Source organism: Fundulus heteroclitus, chromosome 22 (assembly GCF_011125445.2).
Source record: "Fundulus heteroclitus isolate FHET01 chromosome 22, MU-UCD_Fhet_4.1, whole genome shotgun sequence".
Classification (NCBI taxonomy): domain Eukaryota; kingdom Metazoa; phylum Chordata; class Actinopteri; order Cyprinodontiformes; family Fundulidae; genus Fundulus; species Fundulus heteroclitus.
The window spans coordinates 34,877,525-34,899,708 of record NC_046382.1 but is presented as its reverse complement, the minus strand read 5'-3'; the positions used below and the strand labels follow the sequence as shown (position 1 = coordinate 34,899,708).

The 22,184-nt window shown below is 40.2% G+C and overlaps 1 protein-coding gene across 2 annotated transcripts; it reads left to right on the top strand.

Annotated features, from left to right (window-relative positions):
* The first annotated feature begins 3,270 nt into the window (after positions 1-3,270).
* On the top strand, positions 3,271-21,423 carry arhgef33 (Rho guanine nucleotide exchange factor (GEF) 33). 2 transcript variants are annotated; one of them, XM_012852501.3, is made up of 16 exons: positions 3,271-3,345; positions 6,039-6,203; positions 7,550-7,674; positions 7,805-7,962; positions 9,177-9,287; positions 10,632-10,758; positions 11,328-11,460; positions 12,180-12,287; positions 12,438-12,530; positions 14,566-14,714; positions 15,825-15,914; positions 16,004-16,182; positions 18,291-18,745; positions 18,833-19,045; positions 20,076-20,215; positions 20,416-21,423. In XM_012852501.3, exons 1-16 carry the CDS (start codon positions 3,286-3,288, stop codon positions 20,528-20,530), a joined length of 2,421 nt encoding a protein of 806 aa, XP_012707955.2. In that variant the 5' UTR covers positions 3,271-3,285; the 3' UTR covers positions 20,531-21,423. The 2 variants fall into 2 exon arrangements, with proteins under 2 accessions (XP_012707955.2, XP_012707954.2); XM_012852500.3 differs by having other exon boundaries at positions 15,822-15,914.
* Positions 21,424-22,184: the final 761 nt, after the last annotated feature.

The following is a 22,184-nucleotide window of genomic DNA, read 5'->3' as shown; positions in this document are numbered from 1 at the left end:
CAGAGAAAACAAATCACGTGCTTTCAACTATAGCAGCTAAGTTAATTAACCTGTCATCAGTCGCCACCTTCAGGGGTCGCAGGTCCAGTGTCTTTTTCAACAATCATTTTGGGGATTTTTTTCTTTGTTATCACCACTGTTATAGAATAATTGCTGTGATTTATGGGCATGTATCCTCTCAAAGCCTTCGCCGTCATGCTTTGGGTGGTGGTTGCTGATGGATCAAAGTGCAGGCCAACATCCGGGAGCCGCATGTTTGAATGGCGGATGATTCATTGAAAATTAATAATAAGACTTAAAGACAGGTGGGTGACATGGGGAACAGGAGCACGACTGAAGAGAGACCAAAAACAGGGTTGGAGGACCTGACAACTGAGTGTGGCTAAGCTGAGAGAATATATATGGTAGTAGACCGAAGGGAAGATGGGTGGAGCAATTAAATGCAGGTGAAACGTGTAGAGGTAACTAAGCGGAGGGAGAGCGAGCAATGACACGGCAGAGGCAGAAGGAGAACAGAACCTATTAGGAATACATGGAGAAGGACCAAAATATAACCAAAATAAAAGGTCTAAGACAACTACTAAAATCATAATGAACAGAAACTGACTACGACGGGAAATGAAACTAACAGACCAATATAATAAATAAGGTGAGAACACATCCACAGAACTGCATGATCCCCAGGAGCCTAACACTAAATAATCATTCTGACATTCACACTCCGGATACTGTTTATTGTGACGAGTTGAAAAAACTATCACAGATTCTCGCGCCATTGTCTGCCGTAGGCTCGCGCTGGATGAGTTGACATGTGTACTAGCAGGGTAAGGCACTGGTATATCTGAATTTATCAGCCTATTTGGGGCCAGCGGCTATCATATCTTCAGACCTGCCTTCATCAGAAACAAAAAGCAGGTGATTACAGGCTTGCTGTCTGTACCAAACGTCTGTAGGCTATAGAGTTTGGAGAAAGGCATTAAAACTAACGGCATCCCCCCACTGCAATAGCACAGATATTGACATGAAAGACATGGCTTCTTGGCAGACTTTTAAAATACTTTTTTTATCATTTAAACAGGTGGAGAAATCTAATTAACTAATTATCTAATTAACTCGGCAAATCAAAATGCTGTTAAAGTGCATGCTACGGTTGTTGTAATCTCTCCTTTGTTAATCTGTCTGTCTTGTCCAGGACACTTAAGAAATTATTCTTAATCTAAATGACATAAAGACATATAGCTTCTACGAATTAAAATCACATTTTCCTGCTTACTGTATTACCATGAAAATGTTTTGGACATTTCATTTGACATCCTGGGTCATATCGGGACAGTAGCCTGATGAGACGGCTTGATGCCAATTTTCCGCCGTCGAAGCGAAGCACACAACCCTGAGTTGCCACAGGAAATCTGACGCGCCGCGTTCCCTCAGACAGAAAGACTCGATTGTTGAACACTTGTTACACTTTCTTCTGCTCACTCAGAGCCACACAGTACATTGCAGCAGGGCGATTATGGATGATAATATATGTGACATGCGTATTTGAGATGACCCTCTGCTCTGACCGTAGCCTGGAACTGTAGTTTGACATTTTCAGCAACAAACGGCAGCGCTGTGCGTGTGGACGACCAAAAATCCATCCTGAACGATTTGCATTTAAACACCAAAATCCAAAGCTACTCTGCGCGGATAAAAACGGTGTATCTTTTGATTTAGTCACAGGTCACAATCTCATTATAGATGATTACATCTCATGGAAGTAAGAAAAAGATTTTTGATCTTTATGAGTGACGTATTAAACAAACAAACAAAAAAAAACACTTGCACTCCTACTGACTTAGAAAACATTTCTCCTCTCAGTCAGGGATCTAAATCCCTTTCCCATGACTACTGAAGCCAACGATCTTAACATCTGTGGGATGAAATGTTTGTCATGGTCTCTTGTAAGGGATTTGATTCCATGCAGACCATTAAAATCCATAATGTGTTGGTCTGCTTTAATAACCAGTGTAGTTGCTGTGTTGTGGTTGATTTCTCTGTGGAAATGGCCAGCAACCAGTTACTTGAATGTCAAAAGACGTTGGTCTTTAAACTCAGAAGGTCAATCCATGGCTAACTGAGTTGCACTCTACTGACCTGATATCCAGACACTAACAGAATCAATACATTTACTTTAGGGAAACAGACAATTTTCTTTCATAAAGCCAGAAATGTGGATTTTACGGAAAAAAATGTGCTTCAGGGTTATTGTCATGCTGTCAAGTGTTTAAATTGAATCTTATATAATGCTATTTACTAATATTTATGCCACTATGAGCTTTACCTAAGCAATGAATCATTTCAAGTCTAAAGTTCAAGAAATTATGAGTCTGTTGTTTTCATTCGTTGTCTGATATTGGGGTGAATTTAGCCACCGAGATCAAACTGACTTTTGGGGAAAATGTTTAACTACTATTTATGTAACAAGTTGCTTCGATATTAAATCTAATAGAAGCCAAAGTTGTAATATGCGTCTTTTACTGTTAATGTTGTAGCTAGGGTTATGAGTAAGACACCAAACAAACAGTTTTCATGATAAATGCTGAGAACATGTTATTAGGCTGACTAGTTTTTTATTTATTTATATGGAAACGGCAACCTTAAAGCTTAATGGGAAGTATATCTTATGCCTGCTTAAAAGTTATTTTCAAAAGTCATCAATGCATTAGGGCATTAAATCCAGTATAACATTTATGCATGTGTCTGTATACAAACACAAAGACTCACAACACACATTAATATATTAATACATAAAAGTGAACCTTAAAAGTGACTTTAAAATAGGGGATAAGAAACTTGCTCTGATTTTTATGTAATATTAAACCGCTGACTATGGTTACAAGTGTAACTATGTGTGTGTGCAATGCATGGAAGTATTATTTTGCGTTTAATACTAACCAGTAGTGCTGCAACATTTTGACTAACAGAGGTTGTACAGTGCTTTGTGTATAATTAACGGTGTTGTTGATGCCGTCAGTGGTTTTATGCACCCATGCAGGAATTTGAGGCCCGAGCCGTTGAGAACAAGCAGCATTCAGATTTCAAGGGGGGCGTTACAGTTTTATATATTCTTCCCACTACAAACCTAGAAAATAAAAGCCTGAATTCATGTTAGGTGTGTTATAAATTCTGATCCAGGTGTGGTGGCTGTTGAAGGTATTGCATTTTATAATGTTTTATAATCTGGCTGTGTTGGCCTTTCATGCTACACCACCAATTCTTGGGATTTAGCTGCTGATTTTAAATATGCTTCCTCTTCCAGATACAACAGAGGGTGTGGACGCACCTCCCCAGGATATTTCTCAGGTAAATAAGTGTAAAAGAATATGTTTAACCATGAGTAAGAAGAAAAAGTGATGTATTCCTTACAAGTTTATCATTTTCTCTTATTAAAAGAACCAATGTATTTGATCTAATCACTAAGTCATATTTTGACGTGTCTTCAAGGAAACCTTTGTTAACTTTGTAATTTTGTCCACTGGTGACCTAACCTCTGTCAGTTACAAAACATTTGAGCAAATCAGAAGTGACCTTCTGTGCAACCAAAGCAAACATTTAGGTCACAAGTCTCAAAGAAAGTCAATTGGTGGCCATTCTTGCCCCGCAGCTCTGTTGTCAGAAACTGTACCGACATCATTGGGTAGATGAGCATTTTTTTTTCCTTTTCTTCACCAGGATGTTAAACCAAGTGCCAGGGACAGCTACACATGTCCTTTTCAGGAATCCACAACATTGAAAACCGAATCTACTGTCATGTTTCTTACCCTAAAAGAAAAAACAACCACATTTAGGAAATAATATATATATTTTTTCACATTTATGACTGAATCGCCATCTGCAAAGTAACTGCTACTCTGTAGTAGAAGGAAAAATAAAACATCCTGGCTTCCACTCCTTGAACATACTGGTGAGAGTTTATTGGCACTGTGCTTCTCTAAATAAAGGAACTAAACTTAACGTGAGTCAAAGACAGGAATACATTTAGAGAGTTTAGTAAAACTACTCAGATCTGCAGCCTCCAGGTATGCAGATGTGAAAGATCAGTGTTAGTTAGCCCTCAGAACGAAGAGAGATTTAAAGGCTAACGGGACAAACGCTCTATTGACTCCCCTGCCTGATGCCTTTCACATGACTGAGAGGAAGAACAATACAGAGAGATGGTAGGATAGGAGAAGGAAGGAAGGAGAGCTGGCTGGCCCACGTAATGTTCCCATGAGCTGATTCAGTTATCCCCACCAACTAAATTCAATCAGTGATACATGAGAAAACTAAGAATGGAACCACAGGAGAAGACCAAGTTGATGCAGAGTCCGGTAGAATTACTGTAGGAAACGCTGGCTTTAAACCAAGGAAGGCTGCTGGTACTTAAAGTCCATTGGTGGACTGGAAAGACTGAATGAAAATAGACAACAATCTCAATGACCCATGGAGACTATACGGAAACTCCCTAAAGCTGTCTCAAAAAACATGATTACAGTGGTTTTTAATTATGAAATTATAATAAAACATTGTGGAAGTACAGAAAAAATCCTAGAACTTGAGGGATAGTAGGGGGTGAGGGCATGACCAAAACTCTAACAAATCACTGCCGTTCGCACCGAATGGCAGGGATTGGTTAGAGTTTTTACAGGCTGCAGCTCTCAGGCTACGTTCACACTGCAGCCTGAAGTGACCCAATTCTGATTTTTTTGCCCATATGCGACCTGTATCTGATCTTTTTATGACAATCTGAACAACACAGATGGGATTTTTTTAAATGCGACCCAGGTTGCTTGGATATGTGGTCCTGAATCCGATACGCGTCTGATCTTTGCAAATGCGACCTGTGTCTGTACGGCCGTGTTGCATTTATCCGACCTGTACGTCACCGATACTCGACAAACGTCACTATTCTGCGTCCTGCTATGCAGAAGCTGGAAGAAAGACGACACCCATGGAGGACAACAATGAGAAGAGCAGTCAGTGGACGGAGAGCTCCGGTTAGAAAATAAATGAATGACCGCAAAATGCGCGCCAGCATTATAATCCATGTTTACTTCCGCAAACACTGAGGACACTTGCTACGTGTGACGTCATCGCGTCCTTGAGTGCGCATGCGGGACACTTAGGTTGAACGCATTAAGTTCACACAGGAGATCACATACAAGTCGCATATATTTGGAAATATGAACGACCCAACCAAAAAAATCAGATTTCACAAAAAAATCGGAATTGAGCATTAAGGCCTGCAGTGTGAACGTAGCCAGAGAGATCTAATTTTTTAAAACTCCTTTTTCTGAGTACATACTCCATTTACTACTTTCAGGATGTAAGGACGATTTTACCCAGTATAACAAGTGTTTCTGAACAGGATTACCAACTAGAGTTTGAATGCGGTTTAGACTCTTCACACAGAAACATCCCTCTGATTTAGCATTAAATGATATGCCTTAAATATAAATACCAACTTCCATAACACCAGTCCATGGTATGTATAGCACTGTGTCCTTGAAGTGGTTATACTTTCCAAACCACTAGGGAGTCCACTCATCATTGGGCATGCAGATAAGTGATAGAAAACCTGCGTGGGGTGTAACTGACAGAAAACCTTTAATATTTCTTGCCTCATGGCACTCCCCCCCCCCCGGCTGTGACGCTCTGGGCAGAAAGCCTTTCGCATTTACGCAAGTATTGTGCTGAATTCAAGAATTCCTTTGAAAACGGAAAGGGTTCATTGATTTCACAAAATATGAGTTAAGGATAAAAATACAATATAAGATGAATGCAAAGAAATCCATGTGAATGCACGACTAAAACATTTGCAAATTGAGATAACCAAAAAAATAATGCAGTATGTTTTTTTTTAAATAAATCCCTAAATAATTTAAGAACAGAAACTGACTGTAGAAATGAATTTCAGCAATATTATGTAATTTATAACCTACGTGTTCTTTATTTGTGGCGCTATCTCTGATCTGATCCATGAGAGACATCCTGTTAACCCACTACATGTGATCCAGGTGCAGGGCCTGCTGGCGGAGCTGCGCGAGGGGCTCCGTGCGGCTCTGGCCGAGCTGGACGAGCTGCGCCAGAGGGACCACGTTTTGGAGGAGAAGCTCCAAGCCCATCAGACCGAAGTGGATGATAAGATAATGGGCCTCAAGAACTCACTCAACACATTTAAGGTGCCGGAGCGAGAGAGTAAAAAAGAAACATGTGCAGAATCTATTTTTGGGAGAAGCAGACAGGATTCGGTAATGTGATTTAAAACATCTGAGAGGATCTCTGTAGAAACTGGAAATGACTTCAGTTTATCTGGGTGAAAGTAACCCTTGCCGCAGATTAAACAGGCAGGCGTGCGTGTCTGAAACTTCACTACTGCAATGTTTAATGTGGGAATTTACGCTGCTATAGGCCTCCTTTACATGTTAATGGAGCTTATTAGAATTTTATACTGTAGACCAATGGAAAACATGGTAAGAATTTTAAATAGATGTTTATTAGAGGTTTTTAATCAATAAAAAAAAACGGAACGATTTTCAGTAGATCCCAATTTACCAGATTATGCAAAGTCAACACTTTGTGCTGTCTTTTTGGGGGTATGTCTCCACCTGCTTTCCTCATATAAAATGTTTGATGTTTCTTTGCTCAAAAAGCTGCTGTCGGGTTGAATAGAAAGTGTCTGATGTCAATTTTAAAGTGTGGCAACACCGTCCTGATGTGATTTAGGTCTGGACCATTCTAACGTTTCAATGTGATGATTATTTAACATTACAGCTTTGGCTGGATGTTCAGGGTCCTTCTCCTGCTGGAAGGGGAACCTCTGCTTCACTCTCTTTGCAGACTCTAACATGTTTTTATCCAATACTGTCCTGTATTGACTTAAATCTCCATTAATTTTTCCATCAGCTCTTACTAGACATGCTTGCTGAAGAAAAGCATGCCCAAAGCATGCTGCCACCACCACATTTCTCCATGAGAGTGCTGTACTCAGTTTGCTGTATTCTGGTCCGATTACAACAGAGAACCCCCTTTGTCTACGCGTCTGCTGTGTTTACCACAAAGCTTGTGACGAAGTTGAAACAAAGTGCTGTTGGATTTCTTTCAACGATCACCTGCTTCCATGCAGAGAAATGCCAGATTCGTGGAGTGTTCTCGCCAACAGACTCTGCCACCTGAGCTATGGATCTCTGCAGTTCCTCCAGAGTTACCATGCCTTTTGGCTGCTTCTCTACTCGGTGTTCCTCAGTGTTCATAATGCTGTTTGTTCACCAGTATTCTCTAACAATCCTCTAAGACCTTCACAGAAAAGCTGGGTTTATACCTAATTTACTAATTAGGTGACTTCTGCAGGCTATTGGCTGAGCTGGATTTTATTGAGGGGCACCAGAAAAAAAGAGTCTGAGTAAAAATGCAATTTAAACACATTGCTCACAAACATTTTAATAACTTTTGCAATGCATTCTTAGTACAGTTGGATTCATCTACAGCAACTGGACCAATCAGGTTACCTGATCAAATCTCCTTGCAGGAGGAATTGAATGGGCCGCTGTTCCACATTAGAGACATGTCCAACAGACAAAGGGAGGCTCAGAGGAGGATGGAGCTGCTGCTGCAGATGGAAAGCAACAAGGATATAATCCCTCTTCCACACAGGTAGGGGTGCAGCAACCTCAATTATTCTCCAGATTCGCATGGAGATCGTTTTATTCTTTCATCTCGCTGCTACCTTAAGAAAAACCTTTCAGGATCTTCTGATCTATGTCTTCTACATCTATGCCGATAGGTCCAGCAGCAGGAAGGGCTCCGGGGCGGATATGCTTGCGCCATCTGAGGAGGAACACATCTGCACAGCTAGCCAATCAGAGCTCAGCATTTATCAAAACTTCTTCCCGACTCTGCCCCAGGGCGAGTCCCCACAGAGGAGCAACACATCTACACAAAGTAACTCTGTTTGGGCAAAAGTTTTAACCCGCCTCCAGTTTATTCATGTCCAGCTTCCAAAAGGTCCTCTGTTTTTGTAATGCTAAAGGTAGTCTTTGAGTTTTCTGAAGGACTTTCATACTTTTTGTTCAGATTTAGGCTGCTTTTATTTTTTCTTTGTCATTTTTGTTCCAGTCTTTGAACCTGATCATGACAGTATGTTGGTAGTAGGGCAAATGGAGGAAAAATGTGGAAGGGATATCCACTGTCTGAAGGTCAAGTCTTAACAATACTAAACAATAGGAAAACACCTGAGAGGTTTATCCTCCTTCCAGCAATAATTATCCAGCTACATGCCGAGCTTTTAACTAGTAGGGCGGTTCCAAGACTGGAAAAGTATTCACAATTATTTTATGCTTTTCCCGTACCGGATAAACAAAAATGTTTTAGTTTCCAGACTTTACTCTTTTAATCACAACATAAAACACAAATATCCTATATTCTGAAAAAAGAATGGCCTTTAAACATTGATTTACATTTAAAATGACAACTTTTATCTTACATTGGTCACATCAAATTTTAAGTTGCTGAGAGAGGAATAACAGCAAATGCATACTCTTCATAATTGTTAAAAAGGGCAAATTCATAGATTTGGTTTTGGCATCAAGACCCTTGTAGTTCAGAGATTTGAATTGGGTCAAACAAAATGTCAAAACATTGAAATAATTTTAATGTAATCATCTCCAGCGTTCACAGATTCACAGAAAGTGTTGCTGTGGGTTTCTTTTAAATCACTGATTTATGTTAATAAAAACAACATAAAAGTCGTGAAATTGTCGTTTACCACACTGCTCAGTGAGAAGCAAACAGAGTTGTGAGTTGGGAAATTTGAGATAAATGTTTTTTACTCAAATATCTCAAATGAAATATTGAAGACTATTGAAATCCTATTTTCTGTTTGTAAGATTTGGGAAAAATGTAATGTCGGTTAAGTTGCTTAAACAGTAAAAGTCTAACAGTCCAACACTGGTTCTAAAATGAATGGAAAAGCTGTCAAAAATAAATAAATAGATATACACCAGCAGTCTGAAAGACATACTGATTAAGAACACCTCAACAGGTTATTAAAAGTTCTGGTTAATTGGAGGAAAACCGTAAAGTCCTAAAGGATAACACAAGTCTTTTGTATAGCTCTGTATATGTTAATTTTCCTCCTGTTTCCTCACATGTCACAGCCTCCACCTCTGACCAGGAGGCTCAGCAGCAGCGGCAGAAATCTCCCACATGGGGAGAGAAGACCAACAGCAGGGAGCAGATGGAAATCTCAAACAACCAGACGGAAAACAGTAAGAAAACTAACAGTAATATTAAAACTTCCTTAAACCCTGGACTGGTATGATAAAACTGTCTCTAGAAATTCAAAAATACCAAATGAAACAAGTCATCCTCTCACAGTTAGTGGCACAGGTGACAATGTTCACATTCTGGAGCCAAAACTATTAAAAAGCTGGAGGTAAAACCACATGTTTGCATTTTAAGATCTGAAACAATCAAACTGCATCCACAGAGCACTTCCCATACTAATGAGTAAAACGTAAAGTACTATAAGCACAGGTTAAATTGAGATCAGCAAAAATAAAAAAAATAAGAAAACATGGTGAAAATAAAAACATTTTAAAACTATAAATTAGACTAAAGATAAATTATTTAAAAAAATCAAAGAATTGCTGTGAGGGAGAAACTAGAGAACTACAGACTGCATGTCGCAAGAAAATAGGAAGTAAGAAGAAATAAATGTTTAAAGACAACAATCCTGAAGTGTAACCAGTGGAGAGAAATAAAACTAATCATATGAGCTATTCGTCATAAAACCTCAAATAATAGCAGACAAGATAACACAAGAAAAAGTTGTTCAATAACATCAATAACATCAATAATAATAACCGACATGAATATATTTGCAATAAAATAAAAAAATACAAGTATAATACAATCCATAAATTTAGATTTAAAAATTTCTCAAAGTTGTCAAATTATGATAGATACTAATGAAACACATGATTAAATAAAATTAAAAAGAATTGATAAAATTAAACATATTAATGTTAAACTAAAGGCCATATGTTTTTTTCCCGTTTTAAATGATACAAAAAATACATGAATGTAAATAAATATTTATAATACAATCAACATAACTGCCAAGTAAAATAAATAACGAGTACAACTTATTAAAGGTGTAGCAGTATACATAATAATAATAATAATAATAATAATAATAATAATAATAATAATAATAAAAAGTTAACAGTTTAAACTAATAGTATATAACTGCAATGACATAATGAGCTGAAACCCAAAAATAATCAGCCAACAACCAAACTGAATAGACAGTTTTTATTATTGTGGGGTTTTTGTCTTTTTTTTGTCTGTTTTAAAAAATGTAACCAATATAATTGTAAAAGCAAATAAAACACCCTTATGATGAATTCTAAGCATTAAGATCATCTCAAAATTTTCAAAAAGACTCTTTCAAATTAGAAAGCTTTATTGTTTCAAATGAGTTGATCATATATTTTTTATTCTCAGACTTCTGTCTCTTTCAAAGTCTTGTTGTGAAACTGAATAGATCCCAGAGGTTACAGATTAAATATAACCGTAGTCTATTATCTGTTGTGTTTTTCTGTGTGCAGATAAGCGACAAAGAGCCGCCCTGGAGCTGCTGGAGTCAGAGAGAGTCTACGTGTCGCATCTGTCTCTGTTACTGAAGGCCAACATCTCCTTCAACGGATCCGAAGCTCTAACTGCCAAGGACAAACGGTAGCGCATTTCTCTGAATAATCATTTAACATTAATTAAAGGATCTGGCTGAATCTTTTCATCAGACATTTAGCAAAATGAACCCCTCATCATGTCAGGAGAAAGACTGACAGCTCCAGGTCCTCAGGGATTCACTCAGCAGCATTTCAAACATCACATTCCCAAAGGCCCCTCTGGGCTAATTTGAAGGCTTACGGCGAGGGAACAACAGGAAATAGATAAATCGAATAAAAGAAGGTCATAAACACTACCAAGACAGAGCTGCTTAATGCAATCACGGCTTGGCTGCAGCGCACGTGTTCCCAATGAGGAGACGCTCCAGTGAGACGCAGCCGCAGCCGGACTTGGGTTTAACCTGCTTAACCTGCTGCCATTTGTCGCTCCAGCTCCTGAAAAAGGCAGCTTGTGTTTATGAGGAGCTTCTGGAAGTTGATGAAGACTAATGTCTCAGTTATACCAGATTCTCTAAATGACTTTATCCTCACTTAGCCGTAAACGATCCAATCAAAACCAATCCGGTATTATTAGAAATGTTCTGCATGTTTTCCTTCTGCTTTTTCTGTTCGCAGTCCTTTCCCCAGCTCTTTAAGGTTTTTGATCCAGCAGCACCTGGAGCTCCTTCACACCCTGCAGGAGCGCGTGCTCAGGTGCCAGTGGCAAGGCATCATGGGAGACGTATTCATGAGGCTCACCAGCAAAGAAGTAAGCACAGAATTAGGGCCAGCCAGAGTAACAGGTGAAAACGTTTTCATTTAACTTCCTCTGCTCTCCATTCAGCATGAGCTGACTTGTGTTGATAGATACGGTACTTCCTCTTCCAGTACAATGCAAAAGTGTGTGAGAGTTTCCACATTTTGTCACGTTGCAACAAATAAATGTCACTGTATCTTGTTCGGATATCATGTGATAGCCCAACACAAGCCAGCCTATACTGTAATTGAGAAGTAGCAAAAAAAATCATTCACAGTTTTCAAATGTTTAGGAGATGAAACGTGTGTTTGTGTTCAGCCGAGCAAATCTGGAGACAAAAAGGTGTTCAGTCTTCTTTTGCAAAGCAGCTCAGGCTGAGTGAGATTGGTCGGTCAGCATCTGTGAACGTACATGCTCATGTCTCACTTCTCTGATGCTCATTTGAGTCTTTTTCACAACTTTGATTAGGCCATTGGTACACATGATTATGCTAAGTGGAGCTGTGCATCTCAGCAGCTCCTCCAGTGTTACCATGACTTGACTGCTTCTCTGATTAATGCCCGTGCTATTACAAAACATGCTTTTGCAAAATAAGTAAAGATCCCAGATGTGAAAGAAAAGCAGCATTTTTAGCCGTTTGAACATTAGAGGAAACAAAGATAGAAGGTGTGTATGAAGGGAAAAAGCACATGATGATTTAATGAAGATATCGTCTCCCCGTCTCCCTTCAGAGTGATTTTCTGGACTTCTATGTGTCCTACCTGAAGGAGCTTCCAGACTGTCTGTCAGTCGTCGCCATGCTGGCCTCCAGCTCCATGAAGTCTTCTGCTTTTGTGGAGGTAAGAGTGAGAAAAATATCTTGATTACTTTAAAAAAAATGAGGCGATATAAAAAAGAATTCAGAATATAATTCAACGTTCAAGTCAAACATATTTACAAACCCCTTTTCTTTGTCGCTTCCTGATTGGCTGGTTCCATGCCACCATCAGTGTGACATTCAGGGCGATGAATCCAGACCTTCACTTTACACCCTGCTCCTTCAGCCCGTCCAGAGGATCCCAGAATACCTGCTGCTGTTACAGGTGGGACCTATTTATCCAATACGTCAACTTTTTTAATAAATGCCAACTTTACCAACTTTAAGTTAAGCAAATTCATTGGGTGGGAACTAAATCCTACATTAGAGAAAAAAGTGTTTGTTTTTTGTCATAAGAATTTTAACAATTTAACTGCAATTTCTAAAAAAATAAAAATAATTTTGTTTGTTCATACTTTACGCATTTAGGTTGATCGGCGAGCCCGTTTCTTTAGTCACTCTTCAGAATGGGTATGACAAGAGAGCATGCCACTATAATAACGCGGATATATGTTGGTCTACATGAGCCTGACAAGAATTCAAGAAAAAAAGTGACTCCATCAAACTCGCTTTTTGGCGATAGTTAAAAAGAACTATGACTAACAAGGCAGGATGAGGATCCATATACACCGTGCTACTGGTCACAGTAAGAAAGGAAGCAAAACACATTCCCAAATGTAATTAGTCTCTATTACAGCTATCAGATGCTGTAATGTTACGCCATCAAATGGCACTCCGTTGTTTGGGAGTGATGTCCTACTGACACAAACACAAACATGATGGATTGCTCCGGTCAGACTAATAGACAGCATTTCTGCGCTGCACACAAAAGGCAAGTCTGGTGTGAAGCTAGGAGTGAATATCTGTGGAAGGACGTCATGCCCGCTGTTTGGTATGCTGGGTGATCTTCCATGCTGGGAGACGTTTTTCTTCCTGAGGTCCTGGGACCTTGCTATGGAGCATGATCATAAATAATTGATAAAAAATAAGAGATTTTATTTTAAATGTTTGGTTGCCGCCATCAGGGAAGTCAAAATGTGCCCTTGTTCGATCAGGATGTCATAATAATGTGAGCGCAGAGTTTGGTAGGGGCAAAAAATAATGTAAATAAATAACAGAAAACATACAAAATGTCTTGGTTCATGAGCTGGAATGGGCATGGACAAATTGCTAAACAAAAAGACGACAGATCTGGCAGAAAAAGGAGGCCGAGGGAAATGCGGCAGAGGAACAGGGAGCATGAAATCAGCAAAAGAACTCAGCGAGGAACAGAGAGAGTGGAGGGTAAGCGAGGCAGAAATGGGTGACGGCAATCAGGAGGAGATGAGGAGCAGCAAAACCGGGCCAAGCTCGTGAGCTGATAGGGAGGAGTGCAATGAATAGAAACTGAAGGGAAACAGGTGGGACGAGTCTAACAGGAAATAGCTCAATATGTGGACAATTGAGCTATTGAGAACAATATCCACTAACTAATTCAGTTATGTATGTATGAACTACATGGGAACAACTAAAATGGGAACAACTAGAAAATATAAACGGGTAAAAACAGAAACATAAAGAAACCCAAAAACTCAAACACCTAAGAATAATAAGCATAAAGGGATAACCAAAGAAATCACAAAATCCAAATTCTCTCTCTTTCTGGAACAAACTTCCAGAAAACTGTAAAAGTGTGGAAAGCCTGAGTTCTTTTAAATCAAGATTAAAAACACATCTGTTTAAAATTGCCTTTGACTGTTCTAGTTAAACAGTTTTACTGTTTTTAATGTTCTTTTTTGTTACTACATTCTATCCCTACTTGCTTTTATTCTATTTTCTATCTACATTTTATTTTTTGGTATATCTTAATCATGTAAAGCACTTTGTATTGTCTTGTACTGAATTGTGCTATATAAATAAATTTGCCTTGCCTTGCCTTGCCTTCTCTCTCTTGTTTCAAGCTAAAGAAGCCTGTGCTCTGGTATTGGGTAAGGGGTAATAATGAAAGGATTGAAAAAAAATAATTTAAGGGGTTACGCAGGTACACCCCTGTATGTAAAATCTAGTGCTTTCCACCGCCAGTGTTTGTTATAAACTCTTAGAATTAGGAGATTTTATTTCAAAGGGTAGCTCCGATAAGCTTGGCCTGCGTTTAAACACACAGTGTGTGTTTAGGTCAAAGCTAATAAACCCCACCTGTTATTCTGCAACCAGATTTGCAAATCTGAATTTTTCCTTGCATGCATGAATGATTTCCCCCCCTTTATTTTGTATATTTATAGGGACTGCTTAGGCAGACAGATGCAGATCACCCAGATTACTACCTGCTGCTGGTGTGCGTCCAACAGTTCAGGTCCTTCACGGCGCAGTACCACCACCTCCTTCAGCACAACCAGGAGCTTCTGCTGCTCAACCGCAAGGAGGTGCAGAGGTCAGCAGAAACATCAAGCATAAAACAGCAGTGGGAGATTCGCTTCACCGCCCCGGCCTGTGGATACAGGCAGCTGTGGGGGGTGGGAGTGTCTGTCAGTTGCACTCTAGACAAGATTTCATACAGCCCATAATTGTACACCCTGGCTGAAATATTAAAGAGGGCATATCATGCTTTTAAATGTCTTCCTTTTGATATTTAAATCCTTCAGTTGTGGTCGATATAAAGTGGAGTTGCAACGCTTTGGTCTGAATTCCTTGTTATTATTGCCCACAGCGCATCTTATGCCCTAGTTCCAAGTTGATTTTGAGAGCACCTTGTTTTGGTGCTGTCTCTTTAAATCCAAATGAGGCCCGCCCCCCCCTCCTTCAGGTGGCAGAGCATTCCACCAAGTTCGGCCATTTTTGTAGTATGCTGGGGGGGCGGGGGGTAGGGTAATGAATTGTGTGGGTTAATAATACACCCAACAACAGAACATTTTCACTTGTCCCACTTGTGGCTTTGGCATTACTAGTGCAGGTACAAGCATTTCTTGGACTACAAAATAATAGTGAATTATAAGATAAAAATGGCAGATTTGTGATATTCTTCAATTTTCTGCACTCCTAACAGACTCCAGGTACACAACAAAATGTATTAATGGGGAAAAAAGTGGACTTCTCATGATATCTTTACTTTAAATTGATGTGATATCTGATTTATGGTGCAAAATCATCTCCAACATCATTATCATTAATATTTATAAATAGGATTGCATTTGATCTGGTTTGAAATCTAAAACATGCTGTTCAAACCTGAAATAGATTTTCCACATAATGTAGTCTGTAAAATTCAGGTTGAGATTTATTAAACTTTTATTCTATTTGTGAAAACACACACAAAACAGCATTTTCCAGACTTCCTATTTTTAGAAACTGAGTGCAAAAATCTCAATATAGACCCCTGTCGGCTCCCTTCATCCATCCATCTATGGGGGGTGGAGTGAGTGCAGAAGGGGTGCCGCACCCAGGGCACAATTTCTGAAAGAACAGCCAAATGGATAAATTATCTATATTTTTCAAAGGCAAAGGGTTGAAGCTGCTTGTCCAATGTGTTCTGCTCCACCAGCAGGTCTAACATGAAGCAGCTGTTAAAGACAGTGGAGGGCGGGATTCAAACCAGCAACATTGGTTCACCTTACCCTGGCAGTAACGCCATGTTGTGAGTGTTTCATTGTTGGTTAACGTTGGCCCTCCAGATCTTCTGGCCGATGCTTTGAACAAGTGTTAATCGCCTTTTCTCCTCAACAGGGAACATGCCAACATGGTGAAGCGCCGGAAGCAGTGTCTCTTGGAGCAGATCCAGTCCCACCGTTTCCAGGACTGGGATCACAGTCCAGAGCCCCAGAGTCATTGCTACAATGCAGACTGGCCATCCCAGATGCCGTTTTTCAGCCACAATCTGGACTCGAGGAATCCAAAACAAACAGGTAGGCGGCTGCAAAAGCTGCTGGTTATTGTGTCAGGTCAACTTTGGGTTCCTTTAATCGTTTTCCATCAGTCAGGTCATTTCACTTTGCCTGTATCCTGTTAAGCAAAAAGAAAATAAATGGAAAGAAGCTCATGTCCAATCAGATTCCTCACCGTGCCTTACATAGCGTCTCCCACTCCGTTAATGTTTAGGGCATATGGCAGCAGGTGGTAGTTTGTTTCTACCTCTGTGGAAAGAAGGTATGTTACATATATATGTAAGACCAGATTCATTTTGTGAGATTCTTTCACGCCATCCTCCTGAGGAGTGGAAGGGCAGCTTACGAAGGTCTTGCGTATGTGCAGTTATTAAAACAGTCACTTGAGTGTTTCTTATCTATTGTCTGGACAATCGATTGGTGATTTCATTAATTAAAAGGAAAAAGCCATTCAAACCTGTAAGTGATTAGATAAAATTTAATTAAAGCGAAATCATGAGCTAACTCCTGGAAAGTTCAGCCAAATCCACGCCTAAATACTGCCAGCCGTTTAGAATTACAAAAAAATCATTTAACCCAGAATGACGACATAAAATAAACTGAAGATCTCAAAAACCATCATATTACGCCCAAAAAAATTCAAGAATACAGGAAATACAAATCCTTTCCCCTGGGGCTTCAAAACCATTTCTAAGGCTTTGGGACTCCACTACCCACACACTGAGGGGACATAGAACAGTGGTGAACCTTCAGCCTAGCAAAGGTACTCCATGACGTCATCAACAACTCATCCAGGAGGGAAAAGACTAAAAACATCTAAAGCTCCGACTCTTTTAAAGTCGGACCTAAAACATTCCTGTTTAAAAAAGCTTCTAATTGCTAATTAGATTGAAACCCGAGAATAAAACAACACAGGAGTAACTTATTATATTCTTGTGTTTCAATCGTAACACTCTGAGATTCCTCGGAATGAAAAGCGCGTTATAAAGAAGTTGTCAGTGTCGCCGCCGGGGCTGTTGTCGACTCGTCGTCATTGTTGTTTCACATTTGCTAGAATGTGAGATGATCCAAAACGTCTGAAATAATATTCTATGAACAGATGGAACACAGGATCTTTATGTGCATCCCATTACATCTAGCGTAAAGCTAATACGGCATTTAGGTGGTGGTGGTGTGGTGGTCTGGGGCCTCTCGGCTGCTGCAGGATCCGGAATACTAGCTGTAATAGATGGGGGCCTTGGTTTCTGGTCTCTACTGGAAGATTCTGAAGAAAACACCTGGCCTTTAGTTTGTGAGCTTATGGTCGAGTAAACTTGGAATCATGAAGTATGACGACGATCCAAAGAACACCAGCATTTCCTCCTCTGACCTCCTCATAAGAAAAAGTCCTAAATGCAGGTTTTGAAGCAGCTTAGTCAAAGTCCAGACTCACATGTGATTGAAATGTAACAACTGGTTCATACTCAAAAACTCTCCAATATGGCTAAATTTGGCCAGAATCGTTCCACAGCAACGGAGAACACTAATTGCCTGTTATTAGATTAGTAGATAGGAGTTTGGAATAGGATTTTAGGTTTAGCTGTTAATTATAATCTCACAATAAATGAATCATCATTCAAGGAATATATTTTGTATTTAGTCATGATATCTTTGTCTGATACCAAAGTTAGTTTGAGGATCTGAAACAAAGGTATGACGAGAAAAGATTAAGCAGGGAAAAAAATCAGTAATACTTTTTCACTGCACTGGTGGTGTGAATGTGTTGACTGACTGACTGAAGAGAGGCTTGTTGCTCTGCTCAAACCCTGGGACCCCTGGATAGTCCACTTTATGAACAACTAGGATTGGACCTTTATTTAGTTCCACTTGGCCTCCAGGTAATTTTAAAAGATTGACGTCTTTTGTTTAAGGCTAAGGTCAGCTGACAAACAGATCAGTTTAAGATTACAAGTAGCAATAGCTGGGATTAAAATGGGGGGACTACAGATACTGGTATTTAACCCTTGCTGCATCTTTCAGGGTTACAGCCCCATTTATTTGTTTTGGTCTTTTCATTTCTGCTTCGAAAGAAAAACCTCAGTATGCCTTTGCCAGTCTTCTCAGCTGTTTAACCAACATGTGGCCTCTAGGTCTTGGCAGTATCCCAGAGAGTGAGATGCCAGAGAGGTCATGTCAGCACAATCCGCCCAGCAGACCCGCTGAATTTCGTCACGTCCAGCCAGGCTCGGCTCTGGCTGACGCCCTGGGCGAGTTCCTCCTTCCTCCGGACCCTCCGGGGATGGAGAGCCTCTACGACGAGGACGGGGTCTCGCTTCAAGACACGTCTCTGTTCGACCGCTGCTCGTCCGCCTCCTCCGACTCCTCCATCGACATTGCCTTTGTGAAGTGCCCCAAAGTGCCCCAAGGGTCACAGCAGGCGGTGGCAACGAACGTGCCGACAAGCCGAGACGTGTTTGGCAACGGAGGAAGCCAAGGTAATGGTTACAGCAAACTGCCCAGCCGGGGCTGCGTGTCTCCAGATGAAGCCGTGATGACTCGCCGCAACCTCCACCGTCCTCTTCAGGCCAGCCAGCGCAAGAGTAAGGTGAGTGCATCCAGGTAGATTCATGTTCAGACCAACAACCAGATGCCTCCAAATGAACTCAGCGTTGGCTTCTTCTCTGCTGCGAAGTCGCTGAACGGTCTGCAGATGGAGAACACGGTGAGCGGTCTCGATGCGGGACCGCTGTCGGACCATCTCAAGAGAGTGGGACTGAGCAGCCACGCCAAGCTGGAGCGTCAGGGCAGCAAGGGCAGTAAATGTTCCACCCCGTCGCACAAAGTCCACAGTCCCCTGGGGAACACGGACAAACAGAGTTCAGATCTTCACGGACTGCTCAACATTGTGGGTATCACAAAGAGTATTAGTGAACAATTCAAATGTCTGTCTTTGAAACAAGGGATCTGGCTTTCAATCCGGGGCGGCATGGCCTCAGGTCGCCCCTTTAGCTACACTGTACCGCCAGAAGTATTCGCTCACCCCTCCAAATCATTAGCCGTGTTTCCATCCACGTTATGTGCGTGTTTTGGAGTATCGCATTAGAAAAGGTTGATGGAAATGGCAAAATTCAAAATAACTTCTTCAGTTTTGCAAAAACGTTGCTTGAAATTGAATCTACCCGTTGCCAGCACCCTGAATGAGTCTTCTATAGCTAGTTTGAATCTTCAGTCATTAGGAAGCGCCTCTACCTGGTGCTGAGCTCACTCTGGATTGTTTTTTGTCTTCTCTAATTTAAAAAGCCTGCAGATTTTGACTGGTTAGTCAACATTTCTACACTGATCACATATTCTATCATATATTGCAGGACAAGAAAGGGTAAATTTTATTGAATTTCTTAGTAGTGAGAGCACCTTAAATTAAGACAAGCATGAAAGACCAAATATCTCAACTATTCAAACCTGGATGGAAGCATTCAATCAGTTATTTACACATCACTGTGGTTTAGCCCTTGATGTTTCTGATAAACCGGGTGATAAAACAACTATTTTAGGCTTCATCAGGAGGGGGCAAGTGATTGGTTGTGTATGGGGCAAAAGGCGGCCCTCGACGCCGTCACCTACTATGCAGAAGATTTAAACCATCCCTAATTTTTTTAGTTTAGCTTTAAATGAACCAGGCTTTTCCACTTTTCTAATGGATCTCCTGACTCTCTGATGCTGATTAACATTTTTGGAGTAATTGTTTCGGTCCTTCTCTGGACGTTTAGTTGCAGTAAATAAAGAAGTCAATGGTGGTTTATTACTTCTACTAATACAAATACATTTAATTTATAATGCACTTTACATCAGTTTAACAATCTCAAAGTGCTACAATTAAGAGTGATTGAAAGACACCCAATACTCTAAGTTAATGAAGCTTGTTTTCAACGGTGCAGGACTCGGGGATCCAGTCATGGGGTGACGAGTCCAAGTGGAGGAGCGGGACGGAGGAGAATAATCACACCCCCTTCAGCGAGAGGAGTCGCAAGGACAAGGGAGGCTTTAGGAGCTCGTTCAAGAAGCTCTTCAAGAAGAAGTAGGCATGGTTATTTACCACAGACACGCTCTGTACTCTGTGAGCTTTGAAAGGGCAGGACAAGTAAAAAAAAGAGGTCAAGACAGGAAGGAAAATGGTTGTGAAATGTCCATGAATAAATGCGCCATCATAAGCGCCTGATAGAACGTCTGGGCTTTGGCGTTTAGGGAGCAACTGATCGTTTTCTGTCTTCCAAACAGGACCGCCGAGGAGAAGAAGGAGAAGGGAGAAAACCCAAACAACGTTGAACAAGAAACGGCGATGAAAACCCCCAAACTGGTTCACCTGGAGATAAGCCGTGGTACAGCTGTATAGTTTGGTTGGAATTAAATTAACGGCTTTGTATAAATGTTGGATGAGCGCCACAGCAGCTTTCCACAAGCTGAAATGTGCTTTCTGTTTTAAAGACAGAGTCCTACCCCCGGCCTTCAGGCTGAAGGAAAGCACTTGTTGATGTTTATATTTATTTAGACCAGAACCGCGTGTTGAATTCAGTAGCGTTAAATTCTTTATTACAATGACGTTTGGGTTCAGGACACAGACCGTAATTCTGTTTTCGGTCATGGTGTCAATTTGTGTTTTCATTATCGCCATTATTAGAAATGATTTAGATTTTTTTTTGTTGTTGCTTTATTGCCCCCCCTCCCCTCATACTTTTCAGCCAACTAAACCTTTCCTGCTCATTTTAGCCTTTTAATCACAAGGTGCTTAAAACCAAACTATAAAAGCCTGACATCAAGCCGCTGTTTATTTGATTCAGCTATACCCAGAATTATTGCACATACTCAGGAAATATTAAATAGACACATTTGCATGGGGTAACAATGCTTATTTAAATATACTAAATGTCAATGGTTTGTGTTTTGTGCACCAGATTTAGCCTAAGAGAAAAATAAGCTCAATAAAAGTTCACATTGGCCATTTCTCTGGCGATCAGCTGGTTATTTATTATTGCAACGCTAAAGGACCCAAACGTCTTTGAACACTTTCATGCCTGAAACTCTTCAGACTTACCGTACACTTGCAAAAGTTTTCATGATCCTTGAACTTTTGCATACTTTGTCATTAGAAAAATCCTAAACGTCAACATGTTTTATCAGGACTTTATGTGATGGACTAACACAAACTAATGCATATGAAGTAGGAGGAAGAAGATCTGTGCTTTACATTTATTTTTTTTGCTGTAATAAATTGAAAAGTGTAGCACGCATTTGTTTTTAGCCACACTCAGTCAAAACTAGTGTCTTTTCTTCAAAAGGCTTCCAAAAAAGAGCAACACATCATTTAGAGAAAGCAGGACGTAAGGATCACTAAAACTCTCTGTGCTTAAAGCCAAGACAGATGGAAGTGTGTGATCTGGTGTACTCTGATATCATACAATTCACAAAATAACGCATGTAGCTCGAAGTAACATTTTTCCTTTTTTGTGATGAGGGGGCAAAACAGCCTAAAGGACATAAGGGAGTGTGAAATGGGCCTCTATTGGACTTTGTGTTTCTGGGGTCAAACTGATAAATGGTTTAACTGTGAACCTAAAAGGCACGTCCAAGAATCAGCAGGAACCAAATAACAGCAGGGGATTGTGTAATTTTTTTTTTTTTTTTTTTAAATACGGGTTATTTTATGCAAACAGTGACAGTAGGTAGCTTGAGATGAGACAGAGCGGGATAATAAGAGGATGCTTCTTGCCACTCCTTTTCAAATATGTAAAATAATCAAATAAATCAGTCTCAACCTTGTTTTAAGCCTGATTTTGCTTCTAAATTTATCTTTGAATAAACATTAACTAAAAGTCTCGCTGCAGTTCCAGCTGTAAGTCTTTTAGGGGATGTCTGATAGTTTTTTTTTTTTTTTTTTACATCTAAAGACCAATATTTGAGCCCATTCTTTACTAAATTGCTGGAGCTCTGTCAGATGGGATGGAGAGTCTAAGAACCCGTTAGGGTACAGATGGTCAGTTCATTATAAG

What these genes read in the sequence shown, in the direction of transcription:
- arhgef33 (XM_012852500.3), top strand. Translation starts at nt 3,286, where the DNA reads ATGCTTCCTCTTCCAGATACAACAGAGGGTGTGGACGCACCTCCCCAG. An exon ending in AAACAACCAGACGGAAAACA is followed by an intron (nt 9,288 to 10,631) that starts GTAAGAAAACTA and finishes TTCTGTGTGCAG; the next exon opens with ATAAGCGACAAAGAGCCGCC. An exon ending in AAGAAGCTCTTCAAGAAGAA is followed by an intron (nt 20,216 to 20,415) that starts GTAGGCATGGTT and finishes TCTTCCAAACAG; the next exon opens with GACCGCCGAGGAGAAGAAGG.